This window comes from Poecilia reticulata, linkage group LG10 (assembly GCF_000633615.1).
Source record: "Poecilia reticulata strain Guanapo linkage group LG10, Guppy_female_1.0+MT, whole genome shotgun sequence".
In the NCBI taxonomy this organism is placed as follows: Eukaryota; Metazoa; Chordata; class Actinopteri; order Cyprinodontiformes; family Poeciliidae; genus Poecilia; species Poecilia reticulata.
In genome coordinates, this window is record NC_024340.1 from 16,215,999 (window position 1) to 16,232,586 (window position 16,588).

Consider the following 16,588-nt stretch of genomic DNA (forward strand, 5'->3'; position numbering starts at 1 on the left):
TCCATCCATCCATCCATCCATCCATCCATCCATCCATCCATCCATCCATCCATCCATCCATCCATCCATCCATCCATCCATCCATCCATCCATCCGTCTTAAACTTGATGATTTCACATCAGCTTTTTGTTTTAACTGGAGGTTAAATTATGTTTTATTTTCACCTGAAGTGAAAATAAAACATTTTCACTTCAGTTGAAAATGTTAAACATTTCAGGTGAAGACAGTTGAAGTGTCAGAAGCAATGTTTTTAGTCATTATTAATATGAAAGTCAAGATGAAGTCTGTAATTAAACATAAAATCATGCTCATTTAAAACAGCACCATGCCTTCTTCTGGTGGTTTGAATTTAATCTAAATCTGTGAATCTGGGATACACAGGGGAAAAAACAAACTGAAATCAAAGATTAAAGTTTGTTGGCCCCATATCTGGCATACAGTGCAATTTTATGACAAGCTATATTTCTCTACAACTTTATCTCTGACCTGTGTGTCCCTTGGTCTTCATAATCTTTGTTCGCTGAAGGTTTCACAGAGCCGCCAAGATTATATTAAATAGGTGACTTCTAAAGGCATTTACTTCCACTGGACTTTATTTAAAGGTTTTTATTTATTAAAAAGGGTCAATATTAGCCTGGCCATTAACTTCCTATGTTCAGCTCTGCTCAGTTATCATGTCCTTTTGGTATTTCTCCTATTGAACTTGATTTCTGTGGTAGACTTGCAACCAATCAGCGAACAGAAAGAAAGGTTGTGAATGATGACATTTATTTTCTGCCCTGTTTTAGAATTGTAGTCTGCCTGTAGTTTAGCAAATGCAGTGGAGGAAGTGAATGAAGCCATGTTGGCCATGCTTCCAAAATACTGAATTAACATCAACAGTCGGCTTGTTCAGCTTGGCACCTCTGTCCTCGAAGGATGGAACCAGCAAAGCATGAAGACTACCAGCAAAGGATGGTTAAGAATAACCAGAATTTCGGTTGTTTTTGCATTACATTCCAGTCAGATAATGTGTGAGAAAGCAGTTGAAGGCAGCAAAGTATGGTTGTTTCCAGTCGAACTGGTGCATTACATACGTCATGGCCAAATGTTAGCCACTGAATAAAATGTAAAACTTCAACAGAATCCACACCTCGAGTAAGCAATCATTTTTCTCAGTGGCCGAAGGTTGAGATCCTCTGTTGAAGCAAATAAGAGCTGAGTTTCACCAGGCTAGGTGAATACATAAGCACACCGCACTTTCCAGATTTCTGTTTCTTATAAAAGTGACAACAATGTATGATCTGACTTCTGACTCCCCATCCCATTTTTGTACTTCTGTGTGTTATCTGTCATAAAATCACAATCAAACATGTTGTGTTTTGTGGTTGTAATGAGATCAAATGTGAGTACTTTCTTAAACAAGAACTTTCCTCCTTAAATAAGCTCTGTGTTTTAGCTGGAGTCAATAAGGGGAAGTTAGTGTGCTGTGTTCACACCTGTTTGTGAGTTAAAATGGCAGAAGCAGCGTTTCCAACCCTCACTATTGCGAAAGTTACATTTGGCCTGTGTGATTCAAATCAAATACTTGCTTATTCAGAATAACATCTCGCTTTATTTCGGTTGTTTTGGGGTTATATATCAGTCAGATAATGCGGGGGACAGCAGCTGAAGACTCCAAAATGAAAGGCTGAGACACAACGAGCAGCATGTCTGCCTGTTATTCACCTGTAGGGCTTATCCCGGCGCTAGGACCCAGGGTGCGCGATTTTCATCTCCAGCTGCTGCAGACCGAAAACTGGCAATAAGGGAAGATCGCGAGGACAAGCCAAAATTGCTTACTGTATTCATTCTGCTTCAAAAATCCCACCCGTGGCCCCTCACCGAAGCCCGGGCGACGGCAGCGGCCGCTTGTTGCGCTGTGTGCGGGCTTTGAGGCTGTCGACGGCTCGGAGCGCAAGGTAAGACGGTGCAATACCATGCGATTACTAATAACAAAGGCGTTACGGGCGAGCAGGGGGCATTAAAGGGGGCATTGCACAACGCTGCCGAGGGCGAGTAAAACTCTGCCAAACTTTGACCTGGATATTTGCGTTTCCCCTCCCGGTTTGTGTCTCGAAGGAGCCACAGTAGTTGGCGTGATGTTTCGCTGTTATCCCGCGGCATTAAATGCGGGATCGTGTCACATGTATACGGACAGCCAAGTTGTGGGGATGACATCCGTGGAAGTGCCGTCCATGCGTGCCGGGTGCGGGGTAAAATCCAGATCCTGACACAGTTTAGCCCCCCGTGGATGCGATTTGAACATTTCGGAGATAGATTTAACACAACATAGCACACAGGGCCATCCATTAACCTGGAGGATAACATCACTCTGGACTGTTTCTGTGAGCGGCTGATGTCCTTCCTGTAGCTTACTGTGGAATAATTGATCACTTATACCAAGATGGAAGGGCATTGTTGTGGGTTTGCGTGTCCTGACTTCCCCGCAGCCTCGACATTATTGACCAGGTGAAGCACCAACTTAGACGGGACATCCTCCTCGCCGTGAAGCATGGCGGCCTAAATAGGGTCGATAATCTCCGATATGACTAACACTTAGATGAGCATGTGAGCCCACTTTGAAGACGACACACTTTGAACAAAATAAAAACAGGCCTTTGAACATAAACAAAGTGCATTCATCCGTGGCATCGCAGCTGCCATCGTCGCTTGTGCGGAATACCACATCCCTGATTTATAATAATGGCGTGGATAACAAGTTTTGAAATTAAAAAAAAAAAAAAAAAAGAAACTCCCAGCTTCACACATCCGGTGTGGAGTCCGTGAAAGAAAGCAGCCGGTCGCAGCCGGGGGATTTCATCCGGAGCTCCTGCGCGGAGGTTCGGGTCTCCGGGTTGCCCCCCTCCCCAGCCCGCTGCCCCAGGCTCAGACACAATGCGATGTGTCAGCTGCCCACTTTGTGTGACTGTTACGGCTCTCTACGGCGTTTCCCTCCTCACTGATCGGCCGCTTGTATTTGTTTTGCCGATTTCTCATCTGGCCGCCTGTCAGCGATTTGTCCGATTACACGCAGCCATTGCTGGGCGAATGGCGAAGGGCATGCTGGAGTCTCCAGCACGGCGGAGCAGCGAAGTAGTTTGTGGACAGGGTCGTTGTCCTGCACGGCGGCAGCAGCCACACTAATTCCTCCCACCACACGGCGGCTTCAGCCCGGCCGTTTTGGGCGGTTATTTCCCCACCAGGCACCAGGCTGGAGTTCAGAAAAGTCAGATATTTGTTGTTACTAAAGGAGTGGATCCCCCGTGCAAAGCAGCAGGCCTGCTCTGCTCTCTGGATTCAGGTAAGACCGAGTGGCCTAATTACAGCGCAGTCCCCTGCACCGCTTAACTACTGTGCCAAAATGTGATTATGGAGTAAGAGAGCTGAATGACCTGTGGCTGTTTATCTTTAGGGGGGGTGGGGGAATCTTGTCGTTTTCCATTGACTTACCTGTCATGATGTGAGCACAGAAAAATGAGAATGTAAACTAGGATTAATCTGACTGTGCAAACTGGAGTTAAAGCCACCTAACTGAATCCAGAACCTAAACTACCCTTACGGTAACAGGAAATGTGATTTTGACATACTGCTCTGCAATGTCGGCGCTGAAGATGCACAATACAGAGAGAGGGAGAGAGGCGCTGTCTTTATCATCATTATTAAATATTTGCTTCAATAGGGTTCACTCATTAGGTTTTCTAATTCAAAGCGTTTGGGCCAGAATGTGATTCTCAAGTAAAAATACCACGATTGCTCTGTATAAACGTAACATTTTAACAGAATTATATAGCATTTCAAACACAAAATCAACAATTATTTCCTCTGATGCTAAAATAATCTGACATTTTAACTATCGTAGCTGTGATAACCACATCTGTAACATTTATTGACTAGCTGTACTTTTTTGTAACCAAAAATACTTACAAACAGCTGAATTTACTTTCCTGAAAGGGAAAAAAATGTAGCAGCTCTCTTTCTGCCATTCAATAAGTAGTGCAGCAACTAGTGGGGGAGGGGCAGCGATTTCTCACTCTGTGCTCATTGGTTTTGAATGAAAAAGCCTTGGTATACCTTGACATCTGTGATCGACCCATGTCTAGTTTAAAATCTGTTTAATTACCATCTTCGTCGTCATTATAAATAGTTGTTAGCAGTTGCTATCACCATAAATGTGAAACGGTCTTTGTTTCTGATTGACAAGGTCTCAGATTGGTATATTTTGATTTGAGAACAATGGAGATTTACATAAGCACAGAAAGCTCATCTCTGGGTTTTATGAAGGAGATGAGATTATAAGGATAGATTTGTTTTAATCAGAAACACATTGTGTAGATATAAAGAAGTGAGATTAACATAATGTCGAGTTAAAAGTCAAAAGTTCTCAGAAAATCAACATCAGCTTAGCTTTTTTTCATGTTTGTTGTATTTGTGACTGAAGGTTGAGATGTTTTTGTTATTTCTCATCAGTGTTGTGCTTTGGATCATCTTTACGGTCTATTTGGACTATTTTCAGTGATGATGTAAACTACATGAGGTTTCAGCAAAAATTAAGTTGTCAAGAAGTCAATTTAAGATCAGCTTTTAAAAAATGGAGCCAGTAAGATGGGTTTTCCCATGTGGGTGAGTTAAAATGTAAGAAGCAGTGTTTTCTCTCTAATTAAACTTAAAAATCTTATTCAAAATAATGCCCAGCCTTATTTTGAGTGTCTTTGTATTGGCTCAAAGTCAGCTGCTCGATTCAGTAAAATGAAAATCTAATTTTAATTGAGCTGAATCTCTGTGGAACAATGCAAATTTGTGAATTTGCAACTAAGCATTTTATGTTTTTGATACTTTTGATCAGTTCCGTGCTGTATATTTTTATTAGGAAAAAAAAACTATTTTAATAAGAACAAGGTAAAAGGAAAAGGCTAATTCTGGTCCTCATTATATCACTTTACTGATTTGGCATCCACAAGGTAAATATAGTAGAAATTATTTAAAAATTTGCTTGTGTTTCCCACCTGGTGTTGGCCATGTATGTGAAACTAAAGCTCATAAAGAGACTGGTGAAGTTAGATGGCATGGCCACAAAAGACCAAAGGTTCTTTGAAGAAAACATGTTTCAAAATCCCCCTCTGTCCGTCAGGCTGCAGCTGGAGGGCCTCCCGCTCCCTCATGTTAGTCCTCCAGCAGCAGACCCAAACCTCTGCCACTCTGGGTTTTATTAAAGCCCGTTTCACCAGCTGACTGCTAATTGACCTGTCGTGGGCTGACTCAGTCAGACGCTCCGTGATAATCGCAACCCCGCGTTGTTTATTTAAAAAAAAAAAAAAAAAGAAAGAAAGAAAGAAGGAAAGAAACACACACGCGCACACACACACACACACACACGCATTTCATTACTTCGTTGCCCCGATAAGCCTTTTCAGTTTAGCGCACCGTTACACTCTTTGGTCGCGATCCCCCATTCCCCTGAGCGGCTGGAGCGCGCGTTGCATGCCGGTACCTGCAGTTCCGAGCGCTCCCGGCCTCTCCAGCGTCCAACGCTGGGCGTGGAGAGCCGAGCACTACATCTCCCATGCTGTCGCCGCGCACCCTCCTGCCCCTCTCCCTCCCTCCGCTCTCTCCCACCAGACTGGAGGCTGGAGATACGGAACGGACTGTCTTGACGACCCCCCCTCTCTACCCTCCCCTTCTTCTCCTCCCTTACTCCCGCCCCCCCACCCCGGACTTTTAGAGCCGAAAACCGTCGAGATCAGTGAGCAGCCGCGGACGGCCGGGGCGAAAGGCTGGACACGGCCGTATCTATCCACCACAGTCGTGCCTGCACGTCGCTTCACTTGCCATCTGGACGAGCGGGTTCGTAACTGTTTGTGTCATTAGACATCTTTTCGCTCGCTCGCTGATTAGCGCCGGATTGGTTCAGTTTTGGAGGTAGAGAGTGAAAGAAGAAACAAGGGGGGGGGCCCGGAGAGGAGAGGCTCGGTGAATGCCTTTCAACGCCGGAGTGGCTCCGTGAGTCGGTCCGGTGAAGGGCCGATAAGAGAGGCTGGAGCACTTCAGCATTAGGGCGGCCGGGGATAAACACGCAGCGAGCCGGACCCGGTAATAAGTTGTCACCCCTCTGCTGCCCCTCTGTAGTGGACTACTTTTTCTCACCTACCTACCAGTTGGTCCAGTTTGTGTGCTTTTTTGGCCAATGGAAATAATCGTTAGTTTGTCATGTGTTACTTTGTTGTTGTTGTTGTTGTTGTTGTTTAGTTCGCGTCTCGTTTCGGTCTCTTGTTTTGACTTTGCTCGGATGTTGACTGACCTTATCGGGCGCAGATGTGGCAGATTGTGGGGGTCTTCTGGCAGGGCTCTCCCGTCACTTCGCTGGTTTTGTCAGCGAGCCGCCTGCCCGGTTAGAGTCCATGTTTGCTTGCGGATGGACCGGTCACCTGAGAGCCCGGTCCTCCCATTATGCTGGAGAAAGGGAGCAACGCGGAGCTCTCCAGAGTTTGTCCGTGCTGATATTTATGCCGACTGCCCCAGCACAGCGTGCATGTGGGCTTTTTGTGCACTTTTTCTTTTTTCTTTCTTTTTTTTTTTTTTTTCAGCTGTGACATTGGGAACCGCTGATCAGGACATGGGGCTGACCGGATGGAAGTAGGGGGGCCACAACAGAATAATGTGGCTGTTTTTCCTCCCCTTTTTCATCCCTCTCTCCCTCTCTTTCTCTCTCTCAGAGGTATTCCCAGCCTCCACTTTTTTGTTTTCGTCTGCTGCCCACGGCGTGTGCGCGGACCTCTGCATGCATTCGCTGGCCTACATCCGAGCGAATGGATTCAGATGTTGCGGAGCAGACCGCGATCGGAGCACAAAGACAAACTAGCTGTAAGCAACTGTTGTACGGTAATGTATGCAGACCCTCCTTTCCACGGAGCGGAGCGGCATCTGCATCGCTGCTTTCCCCTCTCCCTCTCTCCCCCTCTCTCTCATCTGAACACGCAGATTACACGCAGAGATTTTACGTGTCTGTCTGTCAGTATATGTGCATCATCTTCGCTGTGGCTCCAGTGACTCAAAGGTGAAACATTTCCATAGCATTCAAAGCTTTCACCTCAGATTTGTAGAGCCTTTTTGGTGCGCTCACCTCCACCTTCATCCAGGATGCTCCTCCTGTGCACACGGATGCTTCATGATTAAATGTGTGATATAGTTATCTATGTTATTACAGTTTTGATTGTTATCTCTGTAAGATAACAATCAAAACTTTTTCTCATTTAAGTCTATCACTTTCTGCTCTCTTGGACTTTATGTAAAGCAAAACGCTGCAGCAGATAAAGGTTAGTTTAGTGGTTGCCTCATATATGGATTAATGTATGGTCATACGGAGGACAGACCACGGAGACCAGGGGTCAGAGGCCACTTTAACACTAGCTCCTGTTTGAAGTGACAGATAAAAGCAAGTGTCAGTAAGAAATTATTTAGTGGTGTTGAAAATATATTCTGTCCTTTAGCTCTGGGCTGATTGAATGGCTATAGTTGTTGATTTGAGGTTATTTTGATACAACAGGGTAAGTAATGCATGGACAGGCTGCATTAGAACTGGGCTATTACTGGAAATTAGATCTGCATCATGTACTGCGTAGCAGATTTCACCATTCAATTTTTTTCTATGTAATATTTGGCATCGTTCAATTTATTCGGCCCACTTACCTGTGCCCACCCCAGATGGATATAAGTCCAGTGACCAAGATCTGGAAGCTCAGTGAGAACCAAAGTCATTTTGCGATGTCTTCTTTTGTTAACATTACTCTGCCCTGAGCATCATGAATAATTAGTGTGTAGGTTATTGTCAGCAACTGTTTGATATTGATTTGGGCGTTTGAATTATGTCCATAGACGACCATTTTCACACCTATCTGTTGAAGGCAGCGTGTTTTTCTCTGAAATGTTTGATACTCTGCTGCGTACGCTTACATGCATTTATTCTTTGACATGCATTAGGGTTCATTAATAGGGATATAATGCAATGAGGATGATCATTTAAAGCCCTTGTTGACCTGAAAATGTCACCAAGGCAGGACCTCAAACATTTATTCAAACTTGAATAAGATGCATGTTGCAGAAAAGGTAGGAGCGTGACGTACACAATACCGTTCAGTGTTGTTCTTATCCTTTAAACTTTGACGCATTTTTCCAGATTACAGCCACAAATTTTAATGAATTTTCTGTGATTTTATTTGGGAGAGCTATTTAGTTGGCTTTAATTGCCCTGTTTGATCCACTTTAATTGAGCTACGCTCCAGAAGCAGGAAGCAGACAATAACGCAGGGCATTCTGGGTAAATACAACCAAACAGAGAAATGGCTCATGGTCTTCTGTCAAAGCCAAAACAGAAATCAGACAACTGCTAAAATCCAACGGCACTCCCATTTATCTACATTTCATACAGAAAGAAGTTGTGTTTAGCGTCTTCTTCAGAGGTTTTTGTGTCGTTTTCTTAAGTGGTTCTTGGTGCAGCTCCCCCACAGGTGAGGAGGGGAACAGGTTTTTCAAAGGGTTTGGATCATTTGACACAGAGCGAATAGTACCAGCTAAAAATGTAACAAATGTTGCAATTTTGGTTCCCACTTGAAAATCAGTGCAAGATTTTTTATTTTTTATTTTTTTGATAACATCTATGAGCAAACATGAAGACAGGCCAGGGAGAAAGTTGTGGATAAGTTTAAAGGGTTAAGTTTTGAGTCATACCCCAAGCTTTGAACATTTCACAGAGAGCAGCTTTGAGAGAGCAGTACATCCATCCATCAGGCTGAGCAAGAGCGGCATCAAACAGAGAACAGCTTAGAGTCCCATGGTAACTCCTGAGGAACTGCAGAAATCCACAGCTCAGATGGAACAATCTGTTGGTCGATCACCCCACAAATCTGGCTTTTATGGAAGAGGTGCAAGAAGAAAGGGATTGCTGAAAGAAAGCCTGGAAACATCCCATTTAAAGAGACAATGAAAAACAGAAGAAATAAAGATTCAGTCAGATGAGATCAAAGTTAAACTTTTATTCCTTTTATGCAAAATGTTACATGTGGAGAGAACTGACACGGAGCAGGACATTCCCTGGGTGAAACATGGTGGTGACGGCATCATGCTTTTCCTCAGCAGGGACAGAAATCGGGTCAGGATTGATGGGAAGATGTGGCTCTTTTCTAGTGGCACCTTCTCAACTTGGTTTTCCACCAGCAACAGTTCTGTGGTACCAGCCTCGTTTTGGAGCCACTTCGCTGGGTTTCAGACTGAAAACACAAAAAACCATCACTGATTGGCTTGTTGCAATAATCTGACCCAACATTTGTGAAAACTCACTCAGAACCACAGACTGAGAAGAGTGTTCAACATGGCTTCCTTCTCCTCCAATGTTGTATTGCACTACGTTTTGGACTCCAAGGCTGTCAAAATACACGTCAACCCCACCCGCTAGAGCGCTTACTCAATTGTAATGGAAAACCACCAGAACTGTGTGGAGTCGAGTTTTGCTGCTAGGTGCTAGTGGAAAAGGGTCAGTGGATGGAGTTAAATACACAGCGGTACCGGAGGGAAACCTGTTGTAGGCTGTAAAAGACTTGAGGCTGGGGTAGAGGTTCAGCCAGAGCAACGATGGAATGATTTCATGTCTTAGAACCGGCCAGTCTGAAAATCTGCAGCCGGACTTTAAAATGGGTGTTCACAGATTTCATCCAGTCTGAATGAGCTAGAGCTATTTTGTTCAAGAACAAAGGCAGAAAGGTCAGTCTCTACATGTGCAAGCTGGTAGAAAAATACCCTAAAAGGCAGTGAAAGGAGTTTTCCATAAAAAATTAATAATTCTGGGCTTCTGAATACAAATGCATGCGGCACTTTTCAGCTTTTGATTTGCAAACATTTAGAAAATATTGTTTTTTTTCTGCTTCACAATACTCAGTGTTCTGTGTTGTTTTAACACATACAAGTTACTAAAGTTTGTGGAAATTTTAAAAAAAGTTTGAAGGGTGTGAATAATTCTTTAAAGGCATTGTATAACTTTCTAAGACATTGTGCAGCGGGTTTGCATTTCAGTAGATTTCTTTAGATTTGTCTTGCTGATGTCTTCAGCGGTGTGTGAGCTACCTGTGTATTTTACAGCAGTGATCTGTCAGTATCATTGATTTATTTTGGGATGCGATATTCTGCAAAATGCTACTGTGTTTTAACCTACAGACTTTATTGTCCAAAAAATGATTTAATGCATTTATTTTAAATTCGATTGATTTTCCAAATCACATCTCCGTGACAACTGTTTGCTGACATTTCCTTGAAATTGTAAAAATCTTTTAATTATGTTATGTGTCATAGGTGATGTAAGATATAATTAGTCTATTACTCTGGAAAAGCAATTGTTGCTTGCCCAGAGTAATGACAGGTTAGACATTACTCACTAGTCCAGCTGGTGGCTCTAACAAATATGGTGTTTAAACCAAAATAATGTAACACATGTACAATTCAAATTGACTTTTTAATTTAGGTTAAATGCGTTTTTTCTATATACATATCTTTAAAATAAGGATTAAGGAATATTGAGTTATTTGGCAACATTTGCCAGATAAATGTGTGTTTATGTGCCGGTAGTACATTTCTAAATACATTGCTGACATGCAGTTTCTGTTTTCTTCTGTTTTTATTTTTTTGGCAGACGTGTTCAAACTTTAATATCAGATAAAGACAAGCAGAGTAAACACAAAATGCAGATTTCAAACGATTTTATTAATTAAGGTGGGAAAAGTTATCCAACCCATTCATTCACCTGTAAATAAAGTAATTGCCTACTTGTTAAATCGTGAATTAACTCTGATTAACCCTTCGCAACCTCTTCACAAAAGAACCCAGAATAACATCCAAAGTGCTGCAGGCCTCACTTGCATCAGGTACAGTCGGTGTTTATGAATCAACAGCAAGAAAGAGACCGGGCAAAAACAGCTTCTGTTTATGAAAGCAATAAAAACATAAAGATCCGCCATACATTTGACTTAAAAATATCTCATTGAACCCCAAAAACTCATGACTAATGAGACAAAGGGAAACTTTTTTGAAGAATTTGGCAAAAAGTGGTATTTCCAAAAAGCAACGTTTAATCTTCAGCGAAATATGGTGGAAGTGTCAGGACCTTTACTGCTCCAGGTTCTGGAAGAGTTGCTGTAATTGATTAAACCATGATTTTTTTCTCTCCCTTTCTCTTAGAAAATGAAGGTAAAAGCCATCAGTCTGTGATGTTCAGGTCGTGAACACCTGGGTTATGCAGCAAGACAATGGCCCATAAAACAAAAGGAAGGCCTAGTTAAAGTCTGGACTTAAATTTGATTTAGATGCTGAAGTCTCTCATGCTTGAAAACCTTCCGATTTGGCTGAATCAGTCATAATTTGAAAGCTAACGAGACTATGTTCACACAGCAGCTGAATGCGACCAAAATGCAAATTTTTAGCCCACGTGTGACCCACACCCGACTTTTTTCCCCGATTTGTGCTACTTTCATGTGATACTAAGTTGGATATGCATCAGGTTGCGTCTGCAGTCGGAACTGTCATATTGCATTTAATTCAACTTTTACGTCACTAATGAGAGACATGCATTGTAATTTTGCACCAGAAGAAGCCAGACGCTGTAAATCCAGACACAAACAACGGCTGAAAATTATAATTATGAAATTATGAAAGAAGTCTGTGTCAGGGAAACGCATCACATCACAATCCCACCACTCTTGGCACCGACTACGCATCCAAACAGACTTCTCTGCAGAAGTTAATGTTCCACAAAACGCCGTTGCATTTAGCTGTGCTTTCTTTTTGTTAGCTTTGTTTTGTGTGTTGTTATGATGTGACAATCCTGTCGGCTCCCTTTGCTGAATAAACTGTAAAACTGATCCATAGATCGTAAACAACGCGCTGCTGTGTGATGTCAACGTTCTTCTTCTGCAAATGCGAATCGCTTTGGGGTCGTAAACTGTTCACATAGAAGTGAAGCAAAAAATCATAGTAGCGCCTGAAGACCCGCTGTGTAAACGTGGAAATATTTCCTTTGCTTTGATATTGTTTTATCTGAAAAGTGATTAAAAAAGGAAAGACAGAAGCAATCTGCTGTGGACAAATACTTAGGAAATTCAACCCTCTGTGGGTTTTTTTTCTTCCTGTGGAAATCTTGTTCCTTTTTTATGTTGTCTAATGTTCTAGTCAATTTATATTTGTTACTCTGCTGCTGAAAGGAGGGCTGTTGGACTGATTTAAATATCTCTTTTGATTTTCAACACAAACAGATCATTAGCGGTAAAGCTAGTCAGCAAAGTTAGGCAGAAAAGCCTCAGCATGATGGCAAAGAGGTGATGTGGTTGTTGTTGGCTATTTGCGTGACTCATAGTCTCCTCATGTTGCAACAAGTGCATTAGCTCTAACTTCAAATATTTTCCTAAAAAGAGTAGTTCCCTTTCGAAATTGATAGTCGGACTAAGACAAAGGAAAACCTCACCCAAAACGCTCTCTGGGCCTTTTTGATTTTGCTGTGAATGCTGTGTGATCCGACTGCAAACGGTCCGCTATGTGAGTTCATACCTGCGTTTAAAATCTGTCCCAGACCCAAGTCTCCTGACCTGGTGACAATTTGTGATCAGCTGTTCAACCAACATGACATCAGCTCATCTCCTGATGTTACTCCTAAACCACAAACGCATTTAGCCACCTGAACTAAACCGTTATTCAGACATGAACACTGAAACACTCAGCTGCTTTCCACCAGATGCAATGTGAGATAAGAAAATTAGTCTATAGAAGTAGCAATTATACAGAGTTCATTGCTGATGCAAGACACACACGTTTAGGTTTGACACCCTTAAATTATTATGTTTTTCTTAACTCAGCTGTGCTAAAGTCCTTATACATGACATTTCAAATAGTCTTGTGATAAATTGAATGAAAATGGGTTTTGCACTCTAAGGCAGCTCTGGAAAAAATTATGAGACCACTACAAAATGATCAGTTTCTCTGATTTTACTCTTTATAGGTTTATGTTTTAGTAAAATGAACATTGTTCTTTTATTCTATGAACTACTGACAACATTATTGATTATTGTGGTGAGATTGTGGTGATAATTTTATTGTCAAGTCAGAGTGTAGTTTTTTTAGTGTCCCTACGGATCCATTCAAGTCATTACCACATTATTACATATGAGCTGCTTTCTGCTGTACATTCATTCTTACTGTTTCCCTTGAAGTCTTGCTTTCTCTCGCTTTCTCACAGCCTGAATGAACTGGAGACATATTTCAATATGCAGTTGAAAACTTCTTGCATCTTTGTGTTTCTTCTGACTTTATATTAAGGTCTCCATTGATGCTAATTCCTACTTCACTCAGTAACAGCATCTGTACTAAGGAGTGTTGTTGTATTGTCCCTTTAGTGCTTAGATTTGCCTGATCTTTCCAGGGTACGCGAATGGCCCCGGAGCCGCACTTTTGACTCCACTGGTTTGAGTGCAGTCAGGTGGATATTAGTGCCAGAGCTATAAGGGAGCCCTGTATTTCGTAGTTTACACTTAGGATCAGATCAGCCTGTTTGCTTCTGGCTTTCTTAGAATTAAGTAAAAACAGAACAGCGCAATGTCAGAATCATAACTTGTTCTTTCCTGTGTGTTCTGCAGCATATTGCTTTGTTTTAAAGAAGATCATATTGACTGGCTGAGCTCCCACCTGAGGCATGTTTTGCTAGAGAAACACCTATGCAGGTACTTGTTTTCCTTCTGTTGAAGTTGGATCACATGATTAGAGCAATTTGTCCTCTTATCCTCTTAACCCTGGTCTCATTAACCTCTGTCATTACCCAGGTGGAATCTACACTAATGAATGTAGGGGATGGAGGCCCGGTGAGCAGAGAGATCAGTGCTCTGACTAAAGCATCCACTAGTATGGTGGGAAATCCCCCGCAGACGCTAACCCCTGAGTTTAGAGGAGATGCGAACCTCAGTCAGCAAAATAAGACCACTCCAACGAAAGACTGTAAGGCCTTAAAAGCCTGCCTGGACTCTAGCAACTGCAACCATATTTCGGAAAATCCGCTGCCTCAACAGCCTAATAATGCACCAATGTCCAGCCCGGTTCTGACCAGCTCAGAGAAGGGAACAGACAAACGGACAGACACCCCGAAAGTCAGAGCTGATGGGTCTGGGGTCTTCCCCGCTCCTCAGTGGTCAAGTGGTGTAAAGGCCGGCCGGGAGGACGCTCTCAACCCGTGTCACAGCAATGTGACATCTAGTAAAAAATCACACTCACAAACGCAGTCTCTGCAAAGTCTCGCTCCAGGGTTTCAGTGCTCTGCCATGTTCAAACCAGCCCAGCCCGTTGCCTTTATCCCCTCTTCTAATTTCTCCCCTCAGCTTTGTAAAATCACTCTTCCACCAGCGTTGGGTCAAATCGCAGCGTTGAGAGATGCCACAAGCAGTCAGTTTCAGAAAGAAATTCAGCCTCAGGGCTCAGGTGTCGGAGGCAAATCTCTCCTGCGGACTTACCCCTACTCGTTGTCCGTGGGCCGAGCTCCAGACAAGAAAGCAGCTGGATCAAACCTAAAGCTCAAACCCAACCACTCGTCAAACAAGACTACCAAATCTTTAGGAGAGCATAAATCTTTAGCCTCTGTGGTATGCTCACCAGCTATTACACTACCATTGCAGCATCCGTCATTAACTTCAGCAGCACCCACCCACTACACCTTGTCTCCGACCGCTGCCATTTGCTGCGGCTCTGCACTGGCCGGCATCACCTCCCAAAGTCGGCTCCTGAACCATCTGGAAAAAGCCAACAGCATAGACAAGACGGGCATGGGTGCTCTTAACACAATGCCCCCCTCTGCTGCAGAAAACCACTCTGCTTGCTCCAACGAACAAAGAGACGTACCTCTCGATTTGTCCGCTAAATCAAAACGTCCGAAATGCGTAGGCGACGCACCGGTTTCTGCTGTCGAGCCTCATGGCGAGTCCAGTCCGAGAGACTTTCTGAACGCAAAGAGGACTCATTCTACAGCTTTCTGCTCAAACACACAGTATCCAGTTTTACCGAACTCCCACAGGAACGGATCGCATCAAAAGCAGTTGAGTCGGACTCAGAATCACCAGATTACAGAGTCCAAACCGACGTGGGGGAAGGGATCTGCACAGGAGTCCATTAAAAGTATCCCTGGTACATATGTAGGCGTGGCGAGCCCCATACTGGCTTCCACCCTAAGAGGCAAAGATGGAAAGGGGACCTTTGCTGATGAATTACAGAGCTTTGCAAAGCAAGAGTTTATATCTATCATTGACCAAGGAGAACATCTGGCATCAGGAGGGAAGAAGCCATCCTGTCTGGTGAAGGGGAACCAACACGCTCAAAGCGGGAAGCACGTTAAAAACACCAGCACGGCCTTATCCAAGAACTGTCCCACTAAAGGAGCTCTGTCGGCCGCCCTGTTGAGCTCCACCAACACTGGAAGTCAAAAGAAATGTGGCCCCAACAAAGCAGCCGGGCCGTACTCTGCTGCTGCCGTCAGTCCGACCTGGCAGCCGCCGTCCCTTCTTCCTCAGCAACCCGCCAGTCTTCAGAGAAAAAACCCCCAAGGATCAACAAAAACAAAAGGCTCCGCCGTTGCAGAGGGGTCCAAGTTCAAGAGCCCGTCCAAACCTGAGGAGAACAAGTGGGAGAGAATGAAGTCTCCGCTGTCCAACCTTGCTTCCATTGTGAAGCAACAAGGTCTTGAAACAACAGCGCACACAAATGAGGGGAGCACTCAAGCATCACCTGGCGCATCGAGAAAATCTGATGTTCTGAATCCACTCGGTGAGAGCAAAGACGTCCAACCTAAGCATGGTACTACTTTCGAATACCCCCCTTACTGGCCTGTGGAGAAATGGCCGTCTCAAGGAGAATCCACTCAAGTTACAAAAAGGCACGAGCTGTTGAATGCTGCTGAACTTTCAGAAAATAACTCCGCCGTTCACGGCACAAAGCACGGCTCCTCCAACCCCACTGGTCAGACTCATCTGTTTGGGAGCAATGCATCAACAAATGGGGGCAGGATGGAGAGCAAACTGGCCCAGGTGTTAGAAGGGGAGATATCAGGGAATGAAAGTGGGACATCAAACGGTGCTGCGGGTGAAAAATTGGAGGGCATGGTTGCATCCATCCTTACAGGCCAGCTTAGAGGTGGGAGTGACGCGTTGGAGAAAACGGCAAACGGTACCAAAGAGGAATCGCCGACCAAAGCAAAAGCAGCTGCTATCAAACAAAAGAAGAGCAGTCCTAAGAAACCAGCGAAGGAGAAGCCAGCAGCAGACCCAGCGAAGAAGGCTGCGGGGAAGAAAAAGCAAGACAAAGAGAAGACACCAGTGAAGGTTCCTGTGAATAAAAAGGTACATTTTGTTGATGCCTTGCAGATCTTTAGTTTAATATCCATTTTGGAGTGAGAAAATAACACGTATGAAGGTTCTCATGAGCTGATCAGGTGGTCAGAGCTCGATTTCATGAACCCAGTCTGTGATTGATTACTTCTAGGGTTTTATTTTGAGTTTGCTTTCTT

The 16,588-nt window shown here is 43.7% G+C and overlaps 1 protein-coding gene across 4 annotated transcripts in view; it reads left to right on the forward strand.

Annotated features, from left to right (window-relative positions):
* Nucleotides 1–16,588, forward strand: part of bcorl1 (BCL6 corepressor-like 1) — a 43,941-nt gene that overhangs the window by 14,657 nt on the left and 12,696 nt on the right. For 2 of the 4 annotated variants that reach the window (XM_017307158.1, XM_008420664.2), the window contains exons 2-3: nt 13,683–13,766; nt 13,866–16,421. In XM_017307158.1, coding sequence (XP_017162647.1) covers nt 13,761–13,766; nt 13,866–16,421 — 2,562 coding nt within the window. In that variant the 5' untranslated portion in view covers nt 13,683–13,760. Of the gene's footprint in view, nt 1–1,720; nt 1,941–5,740; nt 5,863–13,682; nt 13,767–13,865; nt 16,422–16,588 lie in introns of those variants that run through there. The other 2 variants (XM_017307159.1, XM_008420663.2) reach the window with 2 other exon arrangements.